This window comes from Camarhynchus parvulus, chromosome 23, assembly GCF_901933205.1.
Source record: "Camarhynchus parvulus chromosome 23, STF_HiC, whole genome shotgun sequence".
NCBI lineage: Eukaryota > Metazoa > Chordata > Aves > Passeriformes > Thraupidae > Camarhynchus > Camarhynchus parvulus.
Window position 1 is genome coordinate 1530984 of NC_044593.1, and position 23260 is coordinate 1554243.

Consider the following 23260-nt stretch of genomic DNA (forward strand, 5'->3'; position numbering starts at 1 on the left):
CAGAACAAAGGTGACGTTTCTTCTGATCCGGGCTATTAAAAACAAGGTGGAACGAGGCAGGTCACAGCTCCCGACGCTGCCCAGCTCCTGGGCTCCTGCCGGTGAATCACCGGGAGCGTGTGCGGGCACAGCCGGGGAGCCCTCGCCAGCCGGCTCCTGGCACAGCGGGCACATTCCCCACCTTCAACGTTTCCTTCTGGCTTTCATCATCCCCCCCGCGGCCACATTCCTGCTGGGAGGGACAGGGAAAAGCCCGCGGGGTCCTGTGCTGGCCCCCGGGCATCACAACCAAACTCCAGCGCGGCAAAAATCAGGACTATGGAGAAACAGCAAAGTTCTTGTAGCCCTGGAAAACCAACGTCCCGAACACAGGGGTTTGTGCAAATAGGGATTTTGGCTCTGAGGATCCCTCCACTGCTCCCAGTTTGCACAGGAATAGTGGGAACTCGAGGTGGGATTCATCTGGATCATCGCCACCCAACTCCAGTGCGGTAAAAAACGGGACTATGGAAAGACAGACAGCAAAGCTCTTGTGGCCCTGGAAAACCAACGTCCCAAACACAAGGGGTGTGTGCAAATAGAGATTTTGGCTCTGAGGATCCCTCCACTGCTCCCAATTTACACAGGAATAGTGGGAACTTGAGGTGGGATTCATCTGGATTCAGCAGAGCAGCTCCATCCCACCCAGGGCTGGGGGCTGTGCTGCACCACTCCCCCCAGTCTGCACCATGAGGGCAGCACAAATCAATATTTGCCTGCAAATGTCTCACAGAGGAGCTTCCAAAGGTCAGCAAAACAAGGGGAGACAGGAGGGGCTGGGAGGAAACCCTGGAACCCCCCCAGGCACCATCAGTGGTAAAATGGGAACTGAGCGAAAGGAAGCTCCGGTGATAAGAATGGAGATGTTCCCTTTTCCAGCAGACGTCTGGGCACCAAAATTAGAATAATATCTTTTAAAAAAGACAAGACTTCCCTTCCCACAGCAGGGCAGGCAGTGCTGCTTGCGGGGGACGTGGGAAAGCACCCCAGGACCCCCTTGCTGTGGGATACAGAGGGGGAGGGCAGGATAAGGTTAGAGGCAAGGCTGGAAGCAAACATCATTCCTGCGGCTTTCATCCTGCAAAGGCAAACAGCTGAGCTGGACGGCCACCTGCTCATGACTTAATCATTCCCCAGCAGCATGAACTCCTGCTGCCAGGCTGGAGGGCAAATCCCCCAGCACACAGCAGTTATGGGGTCCACAGGAATGTCACATCCCAACGGGGGCCATCCAAAGGGACCAACTCCACTGAGATGGACAGAGCCAACAGGAGAACCCAGGGCCTCAAGAACCTCAAGAATAACTCAGGAAGAGACCATTCCCCACCCAGCAGGATCAGGAAGAGGCTCCCACATTTCCTGCAGGAAGAACAGTTGGCATTTCCAAGGCATCCCCTTCCTTTCCTCAGTGGGGCTCACTTTCTGGTGCCCCAGACTGAGCACCTTTCCTGGGGCATCCAGAGCCAGCAGCACTTCCAGCAGGGTGCCCAGCTCTCCATGCATCCCCCAGAGTGACACAACTCCCTGTGCCCCTGACACAGACACCAGCAGACCCTTGCCCAAGAGCCACGTGCACACAAATCCAGCCTGGACACATCTCATTCCCAACTCTCCCCAGCACTGCCAGGCCTTTGGAGCTCTCCCTGTGCCCCTAACACAGATCCCAGCAGATCTCTAACACAGATCCCTTGCCCAAGAGCCACGTGCACACAAATCCAGCCCGGACACATCTCAGTCTGCCTCTCCCCAGCACTGCCTGGCCTTTGGAACTCTCCCTGCCGTCAGGAGCCAGCGTCATGCTGGAGGGGGGTGATCTCACCGCTGCTTTCCCAGCATGACAAACCTCCCTCCATCCGCCCTCCCCAAGGCTGCTGGGATCCTGCTGACGCAGCAGCTCAGGCATTATTTCATCGCTTTCCCGCTTCTCGGAAGCCTCCCCTGGCTTGTCACCCCTCCGAGGACGCTGGCAGCTCCTGCTCGTTGAGTGATGCCATGAAATTCACCCTGGAAAGCACCGAACCCCGCGGAGCTGGCACGGACTCGGTGGCATTGTCCTGCACGGGGAGGGCAGGAGGGAACAGGGACAGGCTTTGACAGATCAATGCTGCACGTGGAGCCATCCTGGATGCACTTGGAAATGCTGGGTGAGAGGGAAGAGGTGAGGATGGGGATGCACAAGGAAAGAACAGCAAAGGTTGTTCCAGCAGCAAACAGCACGGGCTCTTTGGGAAGGAGCAGCACCAGCCCTGGGCAGAGGAAGGCTTGCTCGCACACCCACGTGCAAGAGGACACACACGTCTGCACGCCTTCCCAGGGGCCTGTGCTGACACGAGAGGTGGCTTCTTTCCCAGGCCGGGGGAGGAGGAGGAAGGCGATGCCATCTCCGGGTCCCTCCCTGCCCCTCCGGCCACGGGGACACCTCCACAGAGCCGCCGTCTCCTCTCCACGGCTGGGTAAACACCAGCTCAGGAATTCCCAGCACACCCCGGCAGTGGGGGGAGAAAGCCACGAAAAAACAAATCACCAAACCCCCACCCCACCAGGAGATTTGACAGAAACCCCAGCAGAGGGGAGAAGCACAGGAGAGCAACCCAAATCCCAAACCCTGCACCCGCTGCCACTGCCTGCGCAGGAGCCGAGCAGTAGGAACACCCTGAATGCTGGAAAAATCCCCAAAAAAAAATCCCCAAAATGCTGGAAAAATCCCCCAAATGAAGTCTCAGACCCCAGCCCCTCTTGGAGGAGGCAGACCCCGCTGTGCTGTGGCTGCTCAGGGTGCAGAGCTGCTCGGGGGAGCAGTGTGGAGCCAGATGGGAGCAACAGCACTGGGATCATCCCTCAAGTCCAAGCTTTGCACTTCCCACAGCAGGAACGTCCTGAATGCTGGAAAAATCCCCCAAATGCTGGAAAATCCCCCAAATGAAGTCTCAGACCCCAGCCCCTCTTGGAGGAGGCAGACCCCGCTGTGCTGTGGCTGCTCAGGGTGCAGAGCTGCTCGCCAAGGCCCGGGAGAGCCACGGGGAGCTGGATCAGAGTGGAAGCACTGGGATCATCGCCGGCAGCTCAAGTCCAAGCTTTGCACTTCCCACAGCAGCGGCTTAGGGAGCAGGAAAGCCGGGGGGCGGAGGGATGGCCGGCATCAAAACTCCTTTTCTGCCAGCTAACAAAAGAGCCGGTGTCTGCAGAGAGGCTCGTTATTCCAACGCCAAGCAGAGGCTGCCTGGCAGCGGGGGAAACAGGCAAATGTTGGGCTAGTGGGAACTGGCTGGGCTTTGTTTGGGGGCTGCTGTGTTTGCACAGGCCCCACACAATGGGGGTGTTGGGGCCAGGGCGGTCAGGGCTGGGCTGTCCCCTGGGTATGGCCACCAGCTCTCATGGTGGCCTCGTCCTGCTCCCCACAAATAAAGCACAGAGGTGCTGTTAGGAAGTTGTGGGTCCCCCCTTTTTTCTGCCTGCAGTTCCCCAAGTGTGCCCCAAAAAGCAGCTCAGGGTCTCCCCAGCTCAGGGTCTCCCCAGCCTCGCCACGCTGCGAACACAAGGGCGTCAGTGATGGAGCCAGAGATGTGCAAAGCCTGCTCTGAGAAATGGAGGTCAAAGAGAAGGAAGCAGCCGATTCCCTCCTCTTCCTCTGCAGATGGAGGGCAGGCAGCAACCTTGAGCCCTGATCTCATTAGATGTCCCAAACTAAGCAGTGTGAAACCTGATTAGCGCCGGGCGGGAGGCGGGAGAAGGAGCGGCGGCTTGTTCTGCCAGCCTGCCCCAGCACCCTGCTCTGGAGAGGGGGTTCTGAGGGGCACAGCACCCACAGCTGCCTCCCCACAGCACCCAGGGCCTGGTCCTGCTCCTTCCAAGCTCGATCACACCCCAGCTCATGGCTGTGCTGTGCCCTGACGTGATGCTTCATCCCAGCTGCTCCCGCCAGCTCCCGGCCAGTTGGCCTTGGCGTGCAGCAGCACAGAGAAATGTAGGATTAAAAAAAAAGGGGGAGGCAGGAGCTCAAAACTTCTGTTCCCTAGAGACCTGCTCTCCTGCAGAGAAACTTAATCCCTGTTAAAAAGCAAATGAAATAATCCACTTGCTAACACTGCTCTGGCCGCTCCGTTCAAGCCCCAGATCGGCCGGACCCCTCCAGCCTGGCCCAAGCCCAGCAGATTCCCTCAGCAGGGCTGAGCCAGACCTCTCTGGGGCTAAAACCATCCCTGGCACCACACAGCAGTGGTGGGAAAGCTGTAAATCAGCAGAGCTCCTCAGTTAGGGCACAGCCTGCGAGTGTCCCTGCCTGGCAGGGCTGCCCTGGGGACACCTCACTGGGTGGCCGGGCTGGAGAAGTGTCCCTGACCCTTTCCCAGGAGACACCAGCCCCATCCTCCTCATACACAGGGCTGGCAGAGCCAAAACTCACCGGGGCCTCCACCCAGGGCAGCCAGGGAAGATGTTGGCCCTGGATCTCTTATCACAGCCGGCCACCTTGGGCGGCCCCGTCTGCTCCTCGGGGAAGCCGCCACACGATGGGACGAAAGCAAACAGTGACAAGGGGACAAGCTGCGGCACCACTGTGGCACACAGCAGGGCAGGATGCTGCTCCTGCCTCCTGCTCTGACCCCACACATCCTTCAGGCAGCACCTAACACCCAAATCCCTCCTTTTTAACAGCAGAAACTCAGCGGAGCTGCAAAACTCCTCACTGCGGGTGCATGCGGCATGGTGAGGTGACAGGAACAAGCGTGGACCCACTCCTTGGTCACAGGGGGAAAATCTGAGCCTGGTTCCCCTGGGGAAAGCACGTGGCAGCTCCAAGGTCAGATGGAGCCAGATTAGCTGGCACTGCACGGACAGGGCCCAGGAGATGCCAGGTTTGAGCCGGCCACCAAGTAAACAACAAAACTCCTCAGAAAGCGAAACCAGCCGGCCTCATGCTCGCTGGTAAAATTAACCCAGCAATAAATTTGTAATCTAATGGCTTTCCTCAGCCAAGCCCAAAGGATCTGGTCATCTCAGGGCCGTGACCAACGCTGCCCTGGGAAACTCAAGATGGAAACTGTGTGGAAAGTCTGGGTGACCCCACACCCACCGGGGCAGGGTCCTTTGTCCCCAGCACGGAGACAGGGATCTGGCAGGGCCCCCCTGCCCCATCCCAGCTGGGCGGGCTGGGGGCACTGGGATGCTCTCCAAGCCCCTTGGAGGGCTGACAGGGATGGATGCTGGCACGGAGCCGGGGGTCAGGGGCCTGGACTTACACACACGAGCATTTACATATGAAACACTCCCAGCTCCAATATCCGCTGCTGCCTCCACCTCCCCGGGGAGATGAATAGAGATGAGGGGGGAGAAGGGAAAAGAAACCTCTCCAGCAATAAAACCTTGTTTTCCTGCAGCTCTGGCCAGCCCTGTAGCTCAAGGGCAGGCTGGGCTGGCTGTTCTCAGTGCTGGGAGCACACTTAGATCCATGGCAATGCCAAACAGTGACAGCAGGATGCACGGCACAGCATCCCCTGGCCAGTGAGCACCACAGAGCCAAACATTCCCTCTGGGCACCCCTTTTGTGCTTGGATGCACTGGGAAGCCCCCCAGAAGCGTGAAAGGGCTCAAACTGTGCTGGTTCAAGCAGCATTTGGCCTCCTCCAAGCACAGAATCCCAGACTGGTTTGGTTGGAAGGGACCTTAAAGGCCATTTCAGCCCCACGGGCAGGAACACCTTCCACCAGACCCGGCTGGACACTTCCAGCCTCCACCCCACTGAATTAAAACCACAAAGGGCTGCGGTAAACACAGCTGGTGACAGACAAAGTCGTCATCACTGGGTCTAGAGGCAGCAAAACAGACCAAAACCCACAGACTGGGCTTCTCAGGGACGTGCCACCCATGTTTCCATGTCCTTGTTCCGGGCTGGAGGGAACGGAAAGTGCCACGAGCTCTGGGATGTGGAGCCAGCGCAGGAGCCAAGGCTCCCAGCAGGGCTCTGGGCAGCACCTGGAGAGGGGAAGGCTGCCAGCTCAGCTCCTGCAAGCAGTCACCTTGTAAACACAATTAATAATGTCAGCTTGGCTCCCTGCACCTCGCTCTGGCGGGCACGACGGGAACTCACCGAGCTGCAGCTGGAAATGGGGCTGGGGAGAGCTTCAGCAGCAGCCCCCAAAACACACAGTGGGGCTGAATGGCACCCAAACCCCACAGCCAAAGCCAGCAGCCATCCCTGCTCTGGCTGCCAAGGGGCTGGGGATGGAGGGGACAGAGCTGGCCACCACCCCGGCACACCCAGCCAGCTCATGGCCACTCAGGGCTCCTCTTACATTGATTCCCAGTGCCAGCTGCAGCGAGGCTCAGGAAAAACGCATGATGGACACCAGGGCAGCATAAGAAAGTGAATTATATTCCTCCCAGACTCGATAACTCAGGGCAGCTGTCAGCACAGAGCTGTGGGATTAACCCTTCGCAGCAGCGGCGGCACGGGAGGGTGGGGACACTGCCAGCCCGCTGCTGACAACTCCCTTGGCTCCCTGCTAAATTAAACATGGAATTGATTCACCTTTGTTATACAATGGCATCAGCTGGTAAAGCCCAGCCGAGGCCTTGCTGTAAAAAGGGGCAAGTCAATGACAGCATTGTTGGGTGACAGGCGATGGCATTCCAGGTGCCTTCTGCTCTGCTCTCCCTCTAGCAGAACTCCTGCAGCAGGATGAGGCTGGCTGGGAATTCCAGAGGGGGAAAAAAAGCTCCTCTGACAGCAGGGAGGATAAAAAAATAGAGAAAGAAAGGGGAGAAAAAGCATTCTCAGAGCTCCAGGTAAGCTGAGCTGCTCTCCCACAGCCCGGGCTCGCTGCTTGTGGCCGTGGGACAAGGGCTGCGTGCCTCCAGCCACCTGCCAGGGGCCAGCCCTGCACGATCGGGTGTCCCAGCTGCCTCTCCAGGGACAGCCTGAGAGGCAGGAGAGGCCAGAGCACTGGGAAAGAGCTTTAGAAAGAAGAGAAGTGGGAAATCAGCAATCTGCACCCGGGTGCCACCATCTACCCGCAGCCACGCGGTGAAAACACCCTCGGCAGAGCAGGACCAGCCCCCAGCCCGTGGCAACAGCAGCCTGCTCTCCCCTGGAGCAGCAATTTCAGCTCAGAATTTCCCAGTTATTTGCCAAGCAGCTTCCCCAGGCTCCCCCAGAGCTCCTTTGTGCCCAGCTCCAAAGGCAAAAGAGACAAAGGAGGGAAATGCAGGAGCCCTGGGAGCAGCTCCCCTCCCTCCCCAGCAGCCTCTCCTGGCCCTGCCTCGATCGGGGATCGATGGCAGATGGTGGCACCCATCTGCTCGGCCTCCCCCTGCCGTGGGTCACGAATACCTCTGAGGGTGCCCAGTCCATCCAGGAACTTCTTGTACTTCTCCAAGTTCATCTTCTGCTGCTCAGCTGGGTGGCATCGGGGCACCCAGCAGCTCCAGGCACTGTCCCCAGCTCAGCATTCCTGCTGGACTCCTCTCCCTCGCCCTTTGACCACTGGCAGTGTTTCCTTATTTGTTGAAATCCTCCCAGGGCTGAGGCCACCCCCCCTTTGTGCAAATGAGCCAAACAAGTGCCCTGCACCGCCAGGGCCCCCCGGCATCCCCTTCCCACCCCTCCACAGCAGAGCTCGCAGAGATTGGGTGTCCTGGGGATATTTCCAGCAGGGACAGTGTTCGAGGGAATTGGGAGGGGAAGGGAAAAAAAAAAACCAATGGGATTTAAGGCAGGGGCAGATGGGTTCCCATCCTTGTGGGAAAAGCCACCCTGGTGACTGACAGCAGGCCGACAGCCGTCAGAAAAGTGCCATAAAATGTTGGGAAAATGGGCCAGGTGAGAGCCAGGATCCCTCCAGTCCCTGCTCCCCGACACTCGCCACATGTTCACCTCCCCTGGCTGCAAGGGGCTTACAAAGCTGAAAAGGAGATTTACTGGTTTTAAAGGAATTTTTGGCAGCAGGAACCAGGCCAGAGCGATCCAAGGGGGATGGATCCAAGTGCCTGACCTGCTCATTGCTGCCCTTCAGCAGGACTGGTGTCCACCAGGCACGGACCAGGACTTCTGTTAAATCAAATTAAATAGGGACAATAATGACAATGATAATTACAGTAATATAATCACCAGCAGTAGTGTTGAAACGTGCTGTCATGGAGGTAGATCCTGCTCTCCCCATTCCCTCTCTGGAAAGATCCCAGCAGATTGAGCAAGACCCACCACACGGTGCAGGATCATCCTGCCTGGGCTCCCACACAGCATTTCAGCTCTGCCAGAGGAAGGGGAGAGAAATGGAGCAAGGATGTGCTGCAGGAGCCAAATCTCCCCCCAAAAACCAGGGGGGAAGCTCCCTGAAGCTCAGGGTAGCAAGAAGATTCCCCTCATCCACAGGCACATGAGTCCCTGGCTCTTTCACCATGTGTTGAGATGCATCCCTCAAGCAGCCCACATCCCACGGTAAGTTATCCATAAAAATACAAATAAAACCAAAAAACTCATGGAAGCAACCCTGTGTCCACCTCCTCCACAGCTCCAGGACAGACAGCCACCTCTCCAGGGACAGACACACGCCGGGGGTATCACTTTGCATGGTGAGCAGAGCAAACCCAGCAGGCCAGTTGCTGCTTGTGCCCCTGACAGCTGGGGAGCAGGGAGCCAGAAATCCCCCTGGGAGCTCCCAGCTGGGAAGGGGGCAGTGCTGAGGTGCCTCCTCCACACTGTGGTTAGCCCAGCACGCTGGGGATGGAGGTGACATCCATTCATCCCAGCAAGGAGCTGATCCAGGAGCTCATCCAGCCCTCATGAAGAGCCTGGATTTAGGAGCTGGAGGTTCCTGGTGCATCCCAGGGCCATTCCCAGCCCTCCTGGTGCCCTCTGCATCCCTGGGGGTGGAGGTGACATCCTCAGCTCCCACCAAGGAGCTGACCCAGGAGCTCATTCAGCCCTCAAATAGAGCCTGGATTTAGGAGCTGGAGGTTCCTGATGCATCCCTGGCACCACAGGGCCATTCCCAGCCATCCCCCCCTCACCCCAGCAGCAGCAGAATAAAAGTTGTTGGGAGAAGCCAAGTTGTCGCCACTAAAAATAGCACAATGGAATTTTCCTCTGAAGGAAGAAACAAAAAAAAAAAGGGGAAAAAAAACCCAAAATCCTGATCCTTGCTGACAAAGGGGCTGTGAGAAGGAAGGGTGGGAACAGCCCCATGGAGGAGACAGGAGGGGACATCAGGTCCTTCCTATCCAACACCCCCAAACAGGCATGGAGAGCTGAGCCCATCATGGGGGAACAGTGAGATCCCACTTTATTTATCTCCATCCTTCCCTTCCTGGCAAAGGGGACAGACCAGACCCCTCCAGGATGGGCACTGGACATGGCAAGCAGGCAGCTGCTCCAGCAGCAGGAGGGAGATGGGGAGAACTCACCCCAGAACCCACTGAGCTCCCCAAAACCCTGCCCTGATGGGGAGAAGGACGCTCCCCTCCTCCAGCCCCGAGGGGGTTAATGGGAAGCGGCTCTGACGCCACCAGATCCCATCCCCAGCATCCCAGCTCCCCTCCCCTCCCCGGGAACGCCAGGACCAGCTGGCTCCGGGGTGGGGAGAGTCAGGGAGCCCCCACAGCTCCCGAAACATCCAGGAATCCCAGATCTCCCAGCACAGCAACTGCCCTCCCGGCAGGAACGAGAGGCATCCCAAAAAACAGCCGGCCAGGATGGAATATCCCAAATATCCCCCGGGCAGCAGGATGGAATATCCCAAATAAACCCCGGGCAGCAGCGTCTGCAGGCGCCTGCACTGAAACCTGCACTGAAACCTGCACTGAAACCTCCTGTGCCACCCCTGGATGTCCCCAGCACTGTCACCCCCAAGCTGGGGGGACGCGGGGACACCCCAAAAAACAGCCGGCCAGGATGGAATATCCCCAATAAACCCCGGGCAGCAGGATGGAATATCCCCAATAAACCCTGGGCAGCAGGATGGAATATCCCCAATAAACCCTGGGCAGCAGCGTCTGGAGGCGCCTGCTCTGAAACCTGCTCTGAAACCTGCACTGAAACCTGCACGCTGTGCCACCCCTGGATGTCCCCAGCGCTGTCACCCTGGAGCTGGGGGGACGCTGGGACACCCCACCAGCCCCAGAAGAGGGGATGGGGCTGTTCAAGCCATGCCAAGGGTGTTGCCAGAGCCAAGGAATGGATCCTGGACACGTCTGGGGTGGATTTATTTAGGGACAGCCCTGGCGAGCCCCCAGTGAGGTCACAGGGCCACCCCAGCTGTCCCCAGCGTCACTGTGGACACTGAGCACGCCTAAAGCACAGAGGGGGCACTAATTAACACTCATTAGCAGGGAGCACCAGGCTGGGAAGACCTCCCGAGCCCACCCCGCATGGAAAGGAGTCGCTCCCACAGGATTTACCAGGAGCAAAACTGCCCAAGGTCAGCTGGAATCTGCCAGCCCTTGTATACAGTTTCCTGCAGGGAAAAATAAGCTGCTGGCAAAAGCATTTCTGTAGGACCTGAATAAGGATTAATAAAAACCAAGATGAGTTTGGTGTGGCCTGATAGGACACAAAAATCCCATTGGGATCAAGGCACAGCTGCAGGGCTGGGCAGGAGTGGGGAGCAAGGGCAGAGCAAGAGATTTGGAGAAGGAGCTGGTTTCAATCCCAGCCATGCCAGGATTACACCCCCGACCTGGGCAGGGGTCCCAGCAGAGCCTGAGGAAGGTGAAAAGGCTCCCAGCAGAACTCAAGGTGGGCAAACCAGAAGCTGGGAGAGAACACAGCCCACGCAGGTGCTGCAGATGTGCAAAGCACAGCACTCATCACCTGTGGGAGGCTGGAAAAGCTTCTCCAGCATCATTAAAAAAAAATGTTCATCTGAGCAGAGGAGGGCAGGCAGGGCACGCTGGGACTCAGCGGAGGGAAACAGGGCTCGACAGGAAATGAAAAATGGAAATGCAGCCTTGTCACGCACAGGAAAACAACAAAATAAACACAATCGTGGCCTCCCAGCGCCCGGAGCTCGCTGGCTCAGAGCACTGATAAACAGTGGGTGACAAAGGGACACTCCAGGGACCAGCACAGGCCCTGCAGCCAGACCTGTCCCACCTCTGCTGGCAGCCACAGAGCCAGGCTGAGCTCTGAGAGCCACAGGGAGCTGCAGCCCGTCCTGCTGGGATCAGCATCCTGCTTCTCACCCCGAATCTCCCAAACCATCTCACCCAACACCCCCCTCCCACTTCCCCCCGTTCCAGGAATCCCTGAGCTTATCTGACCCAGGAGCAGGACACACAGATCACATCCCAGCACTCACTTTATCCTGTCCAGGGCCAAACAAACACCAAATCTGATCACTCAGCCTCCTGCCTCACCACACATCCCCAGGGGAAGCTGAGGCTGGAGGATCCCCCTCCCCAGCCGGGTGAGATCCATCCAGACACACAAAACCCCACGTCAAGGGCTTGGAAGTGAAATTTCCCAGCTCATTAACACCAGCAGGGAATTTCCTTGGCAGTTTCCCTCTCCAAGCTGGAAGATGTTTAAACCCCCCCAGACCCCGCAGCCAGGGCAGTGCTGAGAGATTAAATTTCCTGGGAGAAAGAGCGTCTGGAAGGAAAGGCAGCTCTCCAGGACAGCATCCAGCAGGGATCAGGGGTGTGCTGGGCAGATCGGCTCCCTGCCTGCACCTCCCAGCACCGGCTCTGCTGGTTCCCACCCCACGGGACGGGATGGGATGGGAAAGGTGTGAGCAATCAGCCCTGCGGTTTGCTGCTCCTGCCCCGAGAGGGCTCACCCACTGCCGGGGGGCACAGCAGGGCTGACCAGCCCCAGCAATCAGCGTTCCTGCTGTGTCCCTGCTCCCGGCCCCATGCCAGGTGTGCCGGCACCGCTGCACCGCCTCTCCCCAGGGCAGCCATTGCCTCACCTGCCTGCAACACTCACCTGGTGTGTTGCTAAGATCCGGCCACAGCGCTGCAGAGCCACGGAGAGGATTGGGAAGGGCTGGATTGCTGGAGCTCAGGGAGTGGGGGCCCTTCCAGGGCTTCTCTGTGCTGCTTCCCAGCTGCTCCGAGCATCCCCCTGCTGCAGCCGGCAGAGAAACACTGCCCCGTGCAGGAACCAGGCACACGCTCCAGGCAGGGCTCACAGCCCCTCTGTGCCAGAGGATGGAGCTGGATGCAAAAATCGAGCATGGACCAGCTCCTTTTTGCCCATCCCGAGCTCCAGCACAGCCTCTCCCTGCAGGAAGACAGGAGGAACTGGAAGCTACAACACCCTGCTGCTCCCACAGCCTGGATTTATCCATTTCATAAAAGGCACTTATCAGCCGGGTATTCAAACAATGGTGCTGAGACACTTGAAATTTAAATAGAACCTCTTGTTTTACTTCCCCCTGGGATGGAGCTGGATACAGAGATCCCAGCATGGACCAGCTCCTTTTGCCCACCCCGAGCTCCAGCACAGCCTCTCCCTGCAGGAAGACAGGAGGAACTGGAACCTACAGCATCCTCAGCCTGGATTTATCCATGTCAGACCCATAAAAAAGGCACTTATCAGCCGGGTATTCAAACAATGGTGTTAAGACACTTGAAATTTAAATAAAACCTCTTGTTTTACTTCCCTCTGGGAGGTTCCTTGCTGCTGGCATCAGCCACGGTATGTCCAGAGCAGTCTAAACTTAGCTGACACAGGCGAGAGCAGCCTGGAGAGGAGGTTGGCTCAGACCCAGCAGACGGAGGTCAGAGACTCCAGTCTCGCCCCTGGAGCATGAGCCGGGAAGGAAAAGGCTCCACGGGAATGCAGAGCTGAGCAGAGCAGGCAGGGAACAGCCCCAGCCCCTTCCAAAGGCTGCTGAGAGGAGATCAAAGCCTTCCTGCACAGCCCTGCTGCCATCCCTGTGCCATCCCGGGTGAGGCCAGCGAGGTTCAGCCACCCCCTGCCCTCCCAGGGGATCTTCTCACGCACGTGGGAAGGAGGAGAAGCAGCCAAGAGCTGCAGGAGCTGTGAGAGCAGGGCTCAGCCACCGTTCTGGGTCATCAGCAGGGCACCAGGACAACGCCAGCCGTGGCTTCGCTGACCCTGGCGACGCTGGCGGGATGGGGGAGGCACACACGGCCTCTGTGCCAGGCAATGCCAGCCTGGGGGGCACCTCTGGGCCTTGGCATGGGGATGGCTCTGTGCAGAGAGCCAGCCAGGCCGGGTGGAGCCTGTCACCTGCAACAGGGGTGGATCCTGTCACCTGCAACACCACCAGCCCCGTTTCCCCGCTGGCCAAAACAAAACAGCTCCTGCACCCAGTGCTGGGGCTCCACCTCACACACCCAGGGCTGCCCCACCTTCCTGACCCCCCTTTTGCCTCTGGTCCCCTTCCCCCATGCCAGAAAAGCCAATGACTCCCACACAAACCCCCTCCAAAATCAGGGTTATTCACTCAAAGATGGAAAACCCCGGCCCAGCTTCCCCCACACTTGTCCAGCCAGGGACTCTCCAGTCCAAAAGTGGAACTTGGCCAGCCCTGCTCCCGAGGGATGAAGAGGAAGAAGGGCTTCCTCTCCCCCAGTGAGGAGTCACCACCACGCCACCAGCCCCAGCAGTGATCTCAGAGGCCACAGAGGCCCCGTGCAGCCCACTCAGCACCAGCCAGCAGTGATGTTTATCCTCGTGGGATGGGTCTCCCAGCAATCTCCTGCATCAGGAGGTGTCTGCACGCTGGGAGAGCTGCTTGGCTCAAGGAACAAGGCACCTCCGAGTCCTCAGACACCTCCAGGTGCATTTGTTGTGGCACAATAGCAGCCACAAGTGGGAAAAAAGGAGGTTCTTCAGAGATGGGCATGGCCAGGAATGCCACCCACCACCAGCAAGGCTCCAGTCCCAACTGGAATCAATCCTGGTTGATTTATACAAGGATTCCCCACCTCTCCTATCACCCCAGGGTCTCCTCCAGCCCTTGGCAGGTTGTTCCCTCCCTAACTGAAGGCAGTGTACTCAACCAAGGTGACAAACCACCCTGTGCTGTCGCAGTCCAAACAAGCCAGGCCACGTGCTGGGCACCACGGAGCAGGGCAGAGACAGCGCTGGGAGCAGGAAAAAGCTTCTGAGGGGTCACAGCTCCACGTTTTCTACCCCCAATCCCAAAAAAACCCCAGTTAATTACGAGAAAGAAAGGATTTCGGCAGGATTGATTAGTTAATGTTTACAGCAGGGGAAGCATGACCTGTGTTCTGAGCTTGGCAGAGCTGCCAGCACCCTTGAGCTGCCGGGGGCTGTGATTCCCACATCTGGCTCCTGATTTTCCAAGCGAGGAAAACACTCCCAAAACACGACAGGAGGCTGCCATGGGAATGGAGAAGAGCCCTCAGCTGCTGGGCTTTGCTCAGGGTGATAGAGTCAGCTCAGACCCCAAAAGAGAGGTGTCCAAAGCTCCACCACCAGCGTCACCCCCTGTGCTGATTCCATCATTCCCACCGGGATCTGCAGCACCATGCCACGGCACCATGATCCAGGGATGAGGCAAGAGGGGCTGGAATCCCTGCAGGGAACAGGTCTGCTGGCTTCCAGCTGTGCCACACAGGGGAAGGTGGTGGCCCTGGGGACCTCCCAGCTGCAGGTGTGGGGTTTTCTCCAGACGGGACAACCCCGAGGACGCTGAAGGAAGCGACAGCAACGAAACGCTGAGACATCACCGGAGCCACCACCCCCAAAACGGCCACTTTTAGCCCCATCCTCTGGTTGCAGCCACCCCCTCAGGAGCAGGGCACAGCGGGTGGGTGTCCCTGCAGTGCTGATGGCAATGTCCTCCCCCGGGGGATCGGGAGCAGAGCCCCGGCGCCGCAGCGCTGCGGCAGCTCCCGCACCCCGCTGCCGAGGGTGGGTGTTCTTAGAAAGAAAGGAATCACGGGGATCTGCCAGATCTGCCAGCTGCTTCACTCCTGCTCACCAGGGAAATTCAGGACTCACGGCCTGCTCTGGGATCCTCCCGGTGCTGCTGCTCTGCTTCCCTCCAGACCTGTCCCGGCTCGCTCAACAGCGAGGCCTCGCTGCTCAAATTGGGGTTTTTTAGGGTATTTAGTGGTGCTGGCTAAGAGAAATGCATTTACAATCCTGGCTGTGGCAGTGCCAAGTGTTCTCCTTGCCCTCCTTGCCACCAGTGCCATGTCCTGGATGTGGCAGGTCTGGGGTGGCCACCACAAGAACACCACAGAGTCTCCATGCTCAGCAGGCACATTTCAGTGAAAACTCCTTTTTTGCAGGATTAAGAGGGGGAGGGGATGAACCAGTGGAAAACTTGTTCTGGACAGGAAAAACCAAACAGGAGCTGCAGTGGGGAATAACAGGGAAGAGACAACATATCCACCAATTGAAACCCAAACAACCCAAACTGGGGCTCCCACTCGGCCCTTGCAGCGCTGGTGGGATGGCCCAGGAGGGGTGGGGAGCTGGGAAGGGGTCAAAAGCAAAGAAAAGCTTTTATGGAGTATAAACACACATTTCCCCTACACCACAAACAAGCTCTGACAACACCCAGCAGGGTATTTCCAAGTTATCCAGCTTTCCACCATATCCCAGTGCAGAAACCAGGAATTCCCTAGAAAAACTCCTTCCCAGAAGAACCCAACTGCTCATGGAAGGCACCAAGAGCCAGAGCAGGGAGCAGGCAAGGGGAGCCCAGGTGCCAGGGGTGCCCCAGCTGGACCAAGTGCATTACAGGCCCTGGAATTTCCATTTTTTTTCTGGAACAAAGCAAACCCGATGCAAACAGCAGCTCCTTCCACGCCAGCGTCTCCACGCTGAACCCAACTACATCAAAGCATCTTTTGATTAATAAAAAAGTTTGTCAAGCTCTTGGACGAGCCCAAGTCACGTTCCCAGCGCCTTTCCAAGGCACCCGAGGAGGTTCCATTCCCTGCTCCCTGCGGAGGCTGCTCGTCTCTCCCACCTCTGGGATGCTGGAGTGGCACCCCCCGAATCAGGGAGCCAGGGAATCCATTATTCCCCTTTTTCCGCAGGAAAAGAAAAAGGAAAAGGAAACAGGCACCGGCTCCTCTCCGCATTTTAAAGAGACTTGGCTGCTGAACTCATAAACCGGAGCACTGGGAGCCCTGTGGGGCTGGAATCTGGGCTCCAGGACAAGCCGAGCGCTGCAGCGGGGAGGAGGAGGAGGAGGAGGAGGAAACAAATAATAATAACAAGCAGGAGAATGGGAACGCACACACAGCTGCCGGGGACGAGCCGCTGCCATCAAAACTGCACACTCACTGCCGGTACCGGCACCGGCAGCACCTGGGCCCCGCATCCCCGGGGACCCCTCGGTGTCCCCACATCGCTGGGTGAGGGCACAGGGATGAAGGATGCCGTGCTGCTCGGGGTGCCCGGCTGGGATGCTGCGAGGGACACGGGGACCCCAAAACTCAGCGAAAGGCACCCAGGGGAGGTGGGGGATCACGGAGCGCCCCCGGACACCCCACGCTGGCGACAGCAGCGTCGCTCATCCCTCGGGCATCCCACGCAGGGATGCTGAGCCCGCGGGCAGCCCACGCAGGAGCGGCGGCACCCGGGAGCCCCACGCGGGGATGGAGCTCCCGCACAGAGCCCACGGGGGAACGAGGGACACCCCACGCGGGGATGGAGCTCCCGCACAGAGCCCACGGGGGAACGCGGGACACCCCACGCGGGGATGGAGCTCCCGCACAGAGCCCACGGCAACGAGGGACACCCCACGCTGGGGACACCTGGGGTGCTCAGACGCTGTCCCCAACCTGGGGACACCCGGAGCGGGGCACCGCAAGCGCAACCCGAGGATGCTGCCCCCGAGCATCCAGCCCGGAAAACCGAGAAAACAGCGGGAAAACACCAGGAAAACACCGGGAAGGCTCCGGGTAGGCTCCGGGTCGGCGCCGGTTGAGCCCCGCGGGGCGGCCCCGGCGCGCTCCAGGCCCGGCCGCGGGCCCGGCGGGCTCGGTACCTTTGTATCGCTCCAGCACGTCCTCGTAGGCCTGCACGAACTCCTTCTCCTGGCTGCGGTTGGCCGGGAGCAGCCCCGGCACGTAGCCGGCCATGGCGGCCTTTGTGCCCGCGCTGGGCGCAGCAGCCGGCGGCGCGGCCAGGGCCCGTCTGTGCCGGGGCCGCTTCCGCCGCGCCGCGCCCGGCACCGGCCCCGCCCCGGGCCCCGCCCCTCGCCACCGGGCCCCGCCCGGGCCCCCCTCCAGCCCGAAGACCCCACACACTCACGCCCCTCAACACATCACCCCTCCGACCTCCGCCCACCCCCGGACACCCCGACCCCTCGCCACCGGGACCCGCCCACTGGGGGTTCACGCCCTTGGTTTGTGCCCACCGACACGGACACGCCCCCAGACCCGCTCATGGCTCCCGGGACCCCTCCACACCAGCCCGGTAACCGGGATGGGTGGATGGGGACACTGCCGTGGGTGGGGACACTGCCGTGGGTGGGAACACACCTCCGGATACGCCCCGAAATTATCATAGTCACGCCCATGGCCACGCCCGTCTAAAGTCTCCGCCCATCTGGCCGTGTTTGCTCCGCCCCTGCTGAGGCCACACCCCTGGATAGGCCCCGCCCCTTGGCGCCCGCCCCGGGCCCGTCCTGACCCCTGGCGGGCACTCGGGGCAGCACCGGGAGGGGACAACGGGGGTGACACAGGGGTGACATCAGGGTGACACCGGGGATTACATGGGGGTGACATCGTGGTGACATCGGGGGTGACATCGGGGTGACATCGGGGATTATACCGGGGGGTGACACAGGGGTGACATCGGGGGTGACAATGGCCGTGATACCAGGGGCCTGGTGACACTGTGTGTGACACCGGGGGGTGACACTGGGAGCGATACTGGAGGTGATACTGAGAACGACACCAGGGAGTGACCCTGGGGACAACACAGGAGGGTGGCTGGCACAGACAGTGGCACCAGAGGGTGACACAGAGCGGTGGCAGCGGGGCTGACACCAGGGGTGACACCTTGCACTGCCTGGAGGGGCCGGGGGGGAGTGGGGACCCCTCAGCATCACCCGGCGAGGGATGGGCAGGACAAAGGGGGCCCTGAGAATCAGCTGGGGGACTCTGGAGGGGATGGAAAGGCCCCATCAAGGGCAGCAGTGGGGCAGAGCCAAACCCCACCGGGTTTGGGAAATGGGGGCTCAGGGCCAAACCTGCCTGGTGCTCCCATACCCACAGAAACCCCACTCAGCCCCCTCAAATCCCAGCTGAGCTGGCAGAGCAAAACCTCCCGTGGAAACAGGAGGGCACGAGGGTGGCTGTCCCCAGGCCAGGGGACACCCCAGTGTCCCCAACCCCGCTGAGCCCACAGGACACTCCCTCACCATGACCCCCAGCCCCCTCCAGTGGGGCAAATCCCGGCCCTTTTTGGCCATCTCAAGATGTTGCTTTTTCACCCCGATGCACCGTTCCCATGGCAACTGGAGGGCCCGGCTGGGTAACCATGGCAACGAGAAAAGCCCCATCCCGCTCAGACAGACATCCTGTGTGTCCCCACCGTCACCCAGGGACCCCCGAGCCCCCTCAGGGTGGGGGGGCCGCGCCCCTCATCCCTCCAGGGAATGAAGAAGGACAGGGGGCAGCACCTCCATCTTCCTCCTCCTCCTCCTCCTCCCGCAACCCCCGGCCTGGGGTGGGGTCACAAATATCACCCCCCTTATCCTGATTTTGGAGGCATCTCCCTTTCAGCTTGGCGCCTTAATTAGGAAAAGTAATTAACGCGGTGCCCGGCTGCACCCCCGGCAGCGCCTCCGTGGGGAGGAAGGAGGGTTTCGATGGCGGCGACCTCGTGGCAGCGCCTTTGTGCCCGGCGGCGCCAGGCACGCATCCTCAGCGGAGCATCCCCCCGGGAACGGCCGGAGAATCCCCCGGGAACGGCCCCGGGGCCGCCGCTCCCCCGGCCCTGCCCGCGGAGCCGCCCCCGGCACGGAGCCCTGCAGAGGTGCCACATCCCTCTGACCCAAAAACGCGTTCCCAGGGACAGAGAAATCTGTGCCGGCCAGCTGGCACTCAGCGATTCCTCCTCGGGCAGCGGGAGCCCTGCTCGGAACCGGCCCCCGGCTCCCAAGGCAGCGAGAACAAGGGGGTTTGTTGCCGTGTCCCCGGGGATGGAGCGCAGCTCCCTCCCGCAGCCAGCGCTGGCTCTGCCAGCGGCGCGGGTGACGCGCCCGGGTGACAAAGGACTCCCAGGAACCTTTTCAAAGAGCCCTTGGAAAGCCCCAGCGACGCCTCGTCCATCAGCCCTGCCCGCTCAGCCCTGGCATCCCGGAGTGCCCCGGCCCCTCCTGGCCCAGCAGCGCCCCAGCACAGCCCTGGCAGCACCATATTTGGGATAAAAGAGCCCTTTTTTTCCCCCAAAAGCAGCCACCCCCGCCCTCCCTCAGCCTCTGCCAAGTGCCTGGAGGGAGACAGAGCAAGGCAGGGCCAGGGGTCACCCTCTGACCTGCCACGTCCTGCTCCCCCTCCCCTCCCACCGCTGCCTTCCCAGGAGATGCCAGAGGAGCAGGGAACGGCTCCAGAGCTGCCTAGAGACCTGGGCCAGCCCTCCCTGGGCTGTGCCCTCCTTTCCTTGGCTCTGATGGCCAGAAGGGATGCAGAGACTGCTGGACCCCACGGATAGTGAGGAGGAAGAGCCCCTCAGATCTCTGTGTCCCCCCAAAACCAAGATCCCTGTGTCCTCCAAACCCACAAAGGTGCCACTCCTTCTGTGTCATCTGCACAAGGTCCATGGTGGCACAAGGATGGGGCTCCCCAGCCCCAAATGATGCCCAGGCTCCATCCCCAGGCCCTGGTGCCCCTTTGTGGGGTTCCCAAAAAGCCAAGCCCCCGTCACCCTCCCCTGAATGTGCCAGGTGCCCCAGGGCACATTCCTCAGGCCACCATCCCTGATTCCAGTGGGATCAGAAGAGACACTGGGGCAGCCAGCGCCCCGCAGACATTCCCACTGAATAATGCAAAGATCTGAATCAATATTTCAGCTCATTTTCAAACTTGGTGACACAAAACTGTCTCCAAACTCTTCTTTTTTTTCCCCAGCTCAGCACTGTCTCGCTGCACCTCCCGAGTTATTTTTAATGGGCAATCTGCATGAGACCGAATTTTGTGACATCCCTCTGCCTTTCATCACGGGCTGGATCCAGCTGGGTGATGACAAACACTCGGCATCCCGGGCAGAAATGGAGCTGGGGAATGGCTGGGCCTGGGCAGAATCCATCCCTGGGCTGTGGGAGGATGGGGATTTTGGGTCCATGAGAAGCAGTGAACACGGCCGGATCCTGGTACCCCTCCATCTCCCAGCCCCAGGGATTTGGGATTTGGGATTTGGGGCAGGCCCAGCCACACCCAGCACATTTGCCTGTCCCGGCCCCAGACAGTGAATTCTCAAGAGCCATCATTTGAATCAACTGGTTCTTCCAGCCCCAGGATTCCTGGGCTGGCACGGTGGCACAGCCGGATCCCCACGCACCCCCTGCCATGGGGCAGGCAGGGAAAGAGAGAGGGAGGGAGCAGCACCCCACAGCCAGCCCTGAGCTGGTGGCACCTGTCCCTGTGCCAGGTGTGTCCCTGCTCCCCAGTGCTCCCAGTCTGTGTCCCCACAGGCTGCTTTGGTCACTGACTGGGGGCTGCCTGGGCAGAGCGGGCACCTCAGGGCTTTGGCACCCCTGTGCCCACTCCCACCAGAGAGATTCCAACCCAACCCCGGGTTTCTCCTGGAGCAACAGCCAGGGACAGCCTGGCCAGGGCTCAGCAGGGGTCCCTCAGCACGGCCCTGATTCCCAAATCCCCGTTTGCTCCGGCAGGGGCGGATCAAAGGCGCGCCGGGAGATGCGGACAGAGCCCGGCAGACACAGATCAAAGCCCTCGATGGCCGTTTGGCCCCAGTGAAGCATCAAACCCCAGCTCTGGTGCCTGGAGCCACCATCCCGAGCAGATTCCCCCATCCTCCCGCCCCAGCCATCCTGGAGCGGGGTCCCCACCGCCCCCAGGAGCCATCGGCCAAGGTGGGTCCGGCCCTGCCTTTGTTTCTGCCTCCCAGCCCCGCTCCTTCCCCGGAGCTGTGACCGGCTCAGCAGCACAGCAGGCAAAGGGACACACGGGGCACTGTCCCCTCCGCACGGGGACACCAGCGTATCCCAGTGACCACCGCGATGGAGCTGCTGATGGGCACCACAAAGGAGCAGCCCCGGCTCCATCAGCCGGGCGGGAATCCCAAACCTCCCCAGGCAAATTCCTCCCCGGAGTTCAGCCGAGGGCATTGTTCCACCAAGGAGCCGTCCGGTCCTTAATCAAGCATTTAAATGTCACCCAAGCCGCAGTCGGAGGTGTCCAGTCATCCCTTAACCCCAGTGCTGATGGGATGAACGGCCCGGGGCCGGCCTGGAGAGGACAAAGCCACGGCAGAGACAAACCACCACCCTGCTCCTCGGCCACCAGAGCCACATCCATCCCTCCCCTCCTCTCCCCATCCATCCCCAAGCTCCCCGAGGAGCAGCGGGGCACAGAGGTGACCCCAAGATCATCTCAGTCACTGCGGGGGGAGCCCCGGGAACCCTCGGGGGGAACCACCAAGGCGCTGCCTTACCTGCGACCCTGACGACAGCCCTCTCGGCCGGGTCCAGCACCGAATCCTGACTCTTCCTCTTCCTCTGCTCGTGGAGGGGTAAATTCCAGGGCAGGGTGTCGCCGGGGGGGCAGGGCGAGAGGCTGCCCGAGCGCTCGCTGCGGTAGGAGCGCTCGCTCCGGCACGATCGCTCGCTCCGGCAGGAGCGCTCGCTGAGGGTCTCCTCGTCGGAGGACGACATGGCCCAGGGCACGGCCAGGAGGGCGGGCAGCGCGTCCCCGCGGGCAGCAGCACCCTGGAGAAGGAGCAAACAGCGCGTGACACCGGGCCACCGGTGCTGGGGGTGGTGGAGAAGAGATCGTCCACCATGGGTGTCTCAGGCCTCCTGGAGGTTCTGGTGCTGCCTCAGTTTCCCCCTTTGCTGGGGTTCTCGGGGATGGGGATGCTGGCAAGGCTGCCCCTCTCCCAGCAAAGCTCACACTGGCATCCCTGAGCTCACTGCCACAAAGCCAAGTCCAACCTTTTGGGCTCGATTTCTTTGTGCTCAGCGTAAGAAGGAGCATCAGCTCGGCTCTGCCCTTTGTACCTGCAGGTTTTTCCCCTCTGAGAATGGAGATGGATTTAAAAATCTTATTAATCATGGCAGAGGAAGATGGTAGGGCTTTCTGGAGCACACCGGGAGTGAGCTGTGCCGCGTACACACGCTGGGCAAATAAGCACCTTGCATGAGACATATTTAAAATAAATCTCATTGTGTCCTCTAGCACGGCCAGGAAAAATGCCTGAGACTCCTACAACCGATGTGCCGCGGCGCAGGAGCCGCCTCCATCACGCCGAGCCTTTCCTTATTCCCATCATTTAATCAGCAAAACAGGAACAAAGAGACCCAAAAAAACATTGAAAGAAACGGAGAAAGGATTCCATGAGTCATTCACCCCCCATTGAAAAGCTGCGAAAAAATGAATCGCGGCCCAAAACCGCGGCTCCCCCGGTAGCCCCGGGGGGTTCAGCCCGCGCCCCGTTTTTGGGGGACCCGCGGGTGTGGGGCCGGGCGGGGTTCGGTGCCCAGGGAGGGGCAGGGCCGGGGGCTGCGGGGGCTGGAGCCGGGTTTGCGGCACGGGCGGGGGGGCAGCAGGTGCAGGAGGCAGCGGGGTGCGGGCACGGCTCTGCGGGGGCACACGGGGCCGGTGTGGCCCCCCCGGCTCCTGCTCCCACCTGGTCCTACCCCTCCTCCCGGGCACCCTCCGGTGCCCGCAGCTCCAGCCCAGCCCCGCGGCTGCTGCCCCGTTTTCCCGGTCCTTCCCCATCCCCACCCGCCGCCCTTCCGCGCTCCATCCCCGCTGCATCCCCGCGTCCTGCCCTTCCCGCTTCATCCCCCGCTCATCTCCCGCTCTGACCCTGCGCTTCCCGGCTCCATCCCCGGCCCATCCCCGCTCCATCCGCCGCCCTTCCCCGCTCCCTCCCCGGTGCGCAGCCCCCCGGCCCCGCTCACCCCCCGCCGGCGCTCCGGTACCGACTCGGCGCGGGCAGGACGCGGCGCTCCGGTGCCGGCCCGGCCCCGCCGTGCGCTCCCGGTCCGGCCGCTCCCGGCCCCGCCGTGCGCTCCGCCGCCGCGGCGCCTCCCCCGGCCCGGCCCGGCCCTGCCCACCGGGCGGCGGGGAGCGG

At 60.6% G+C, this 23260-nt stretch overlaps 1 protein-coding gene across 1 annotated transcript in view; it reads right to left on the reverse strand.

The window, feature by feature from the left end:
• The window catches only part of MACF1 (microtubule actin crosslinking factor 1), a 139306-nt gene extending 116136 nt beyond the window's left edge, over nucleotides 1-23170 (reverse strand). Inside the window, 2 exon segments of the mRNA XM_030964653.1 lie at nucleotides 21617-21890; nucleotides 23088-23170. Coding sequence (XP_030820513.1) covers nucleotides 21617-21836 — 220 coding nt within the window. The 5' untranslated portion in view covers nucleotides 21837-21890; nucleotides 23088-23170.
• Nucleotides 23171-23260: the final 90 nt, after the last annotated feature.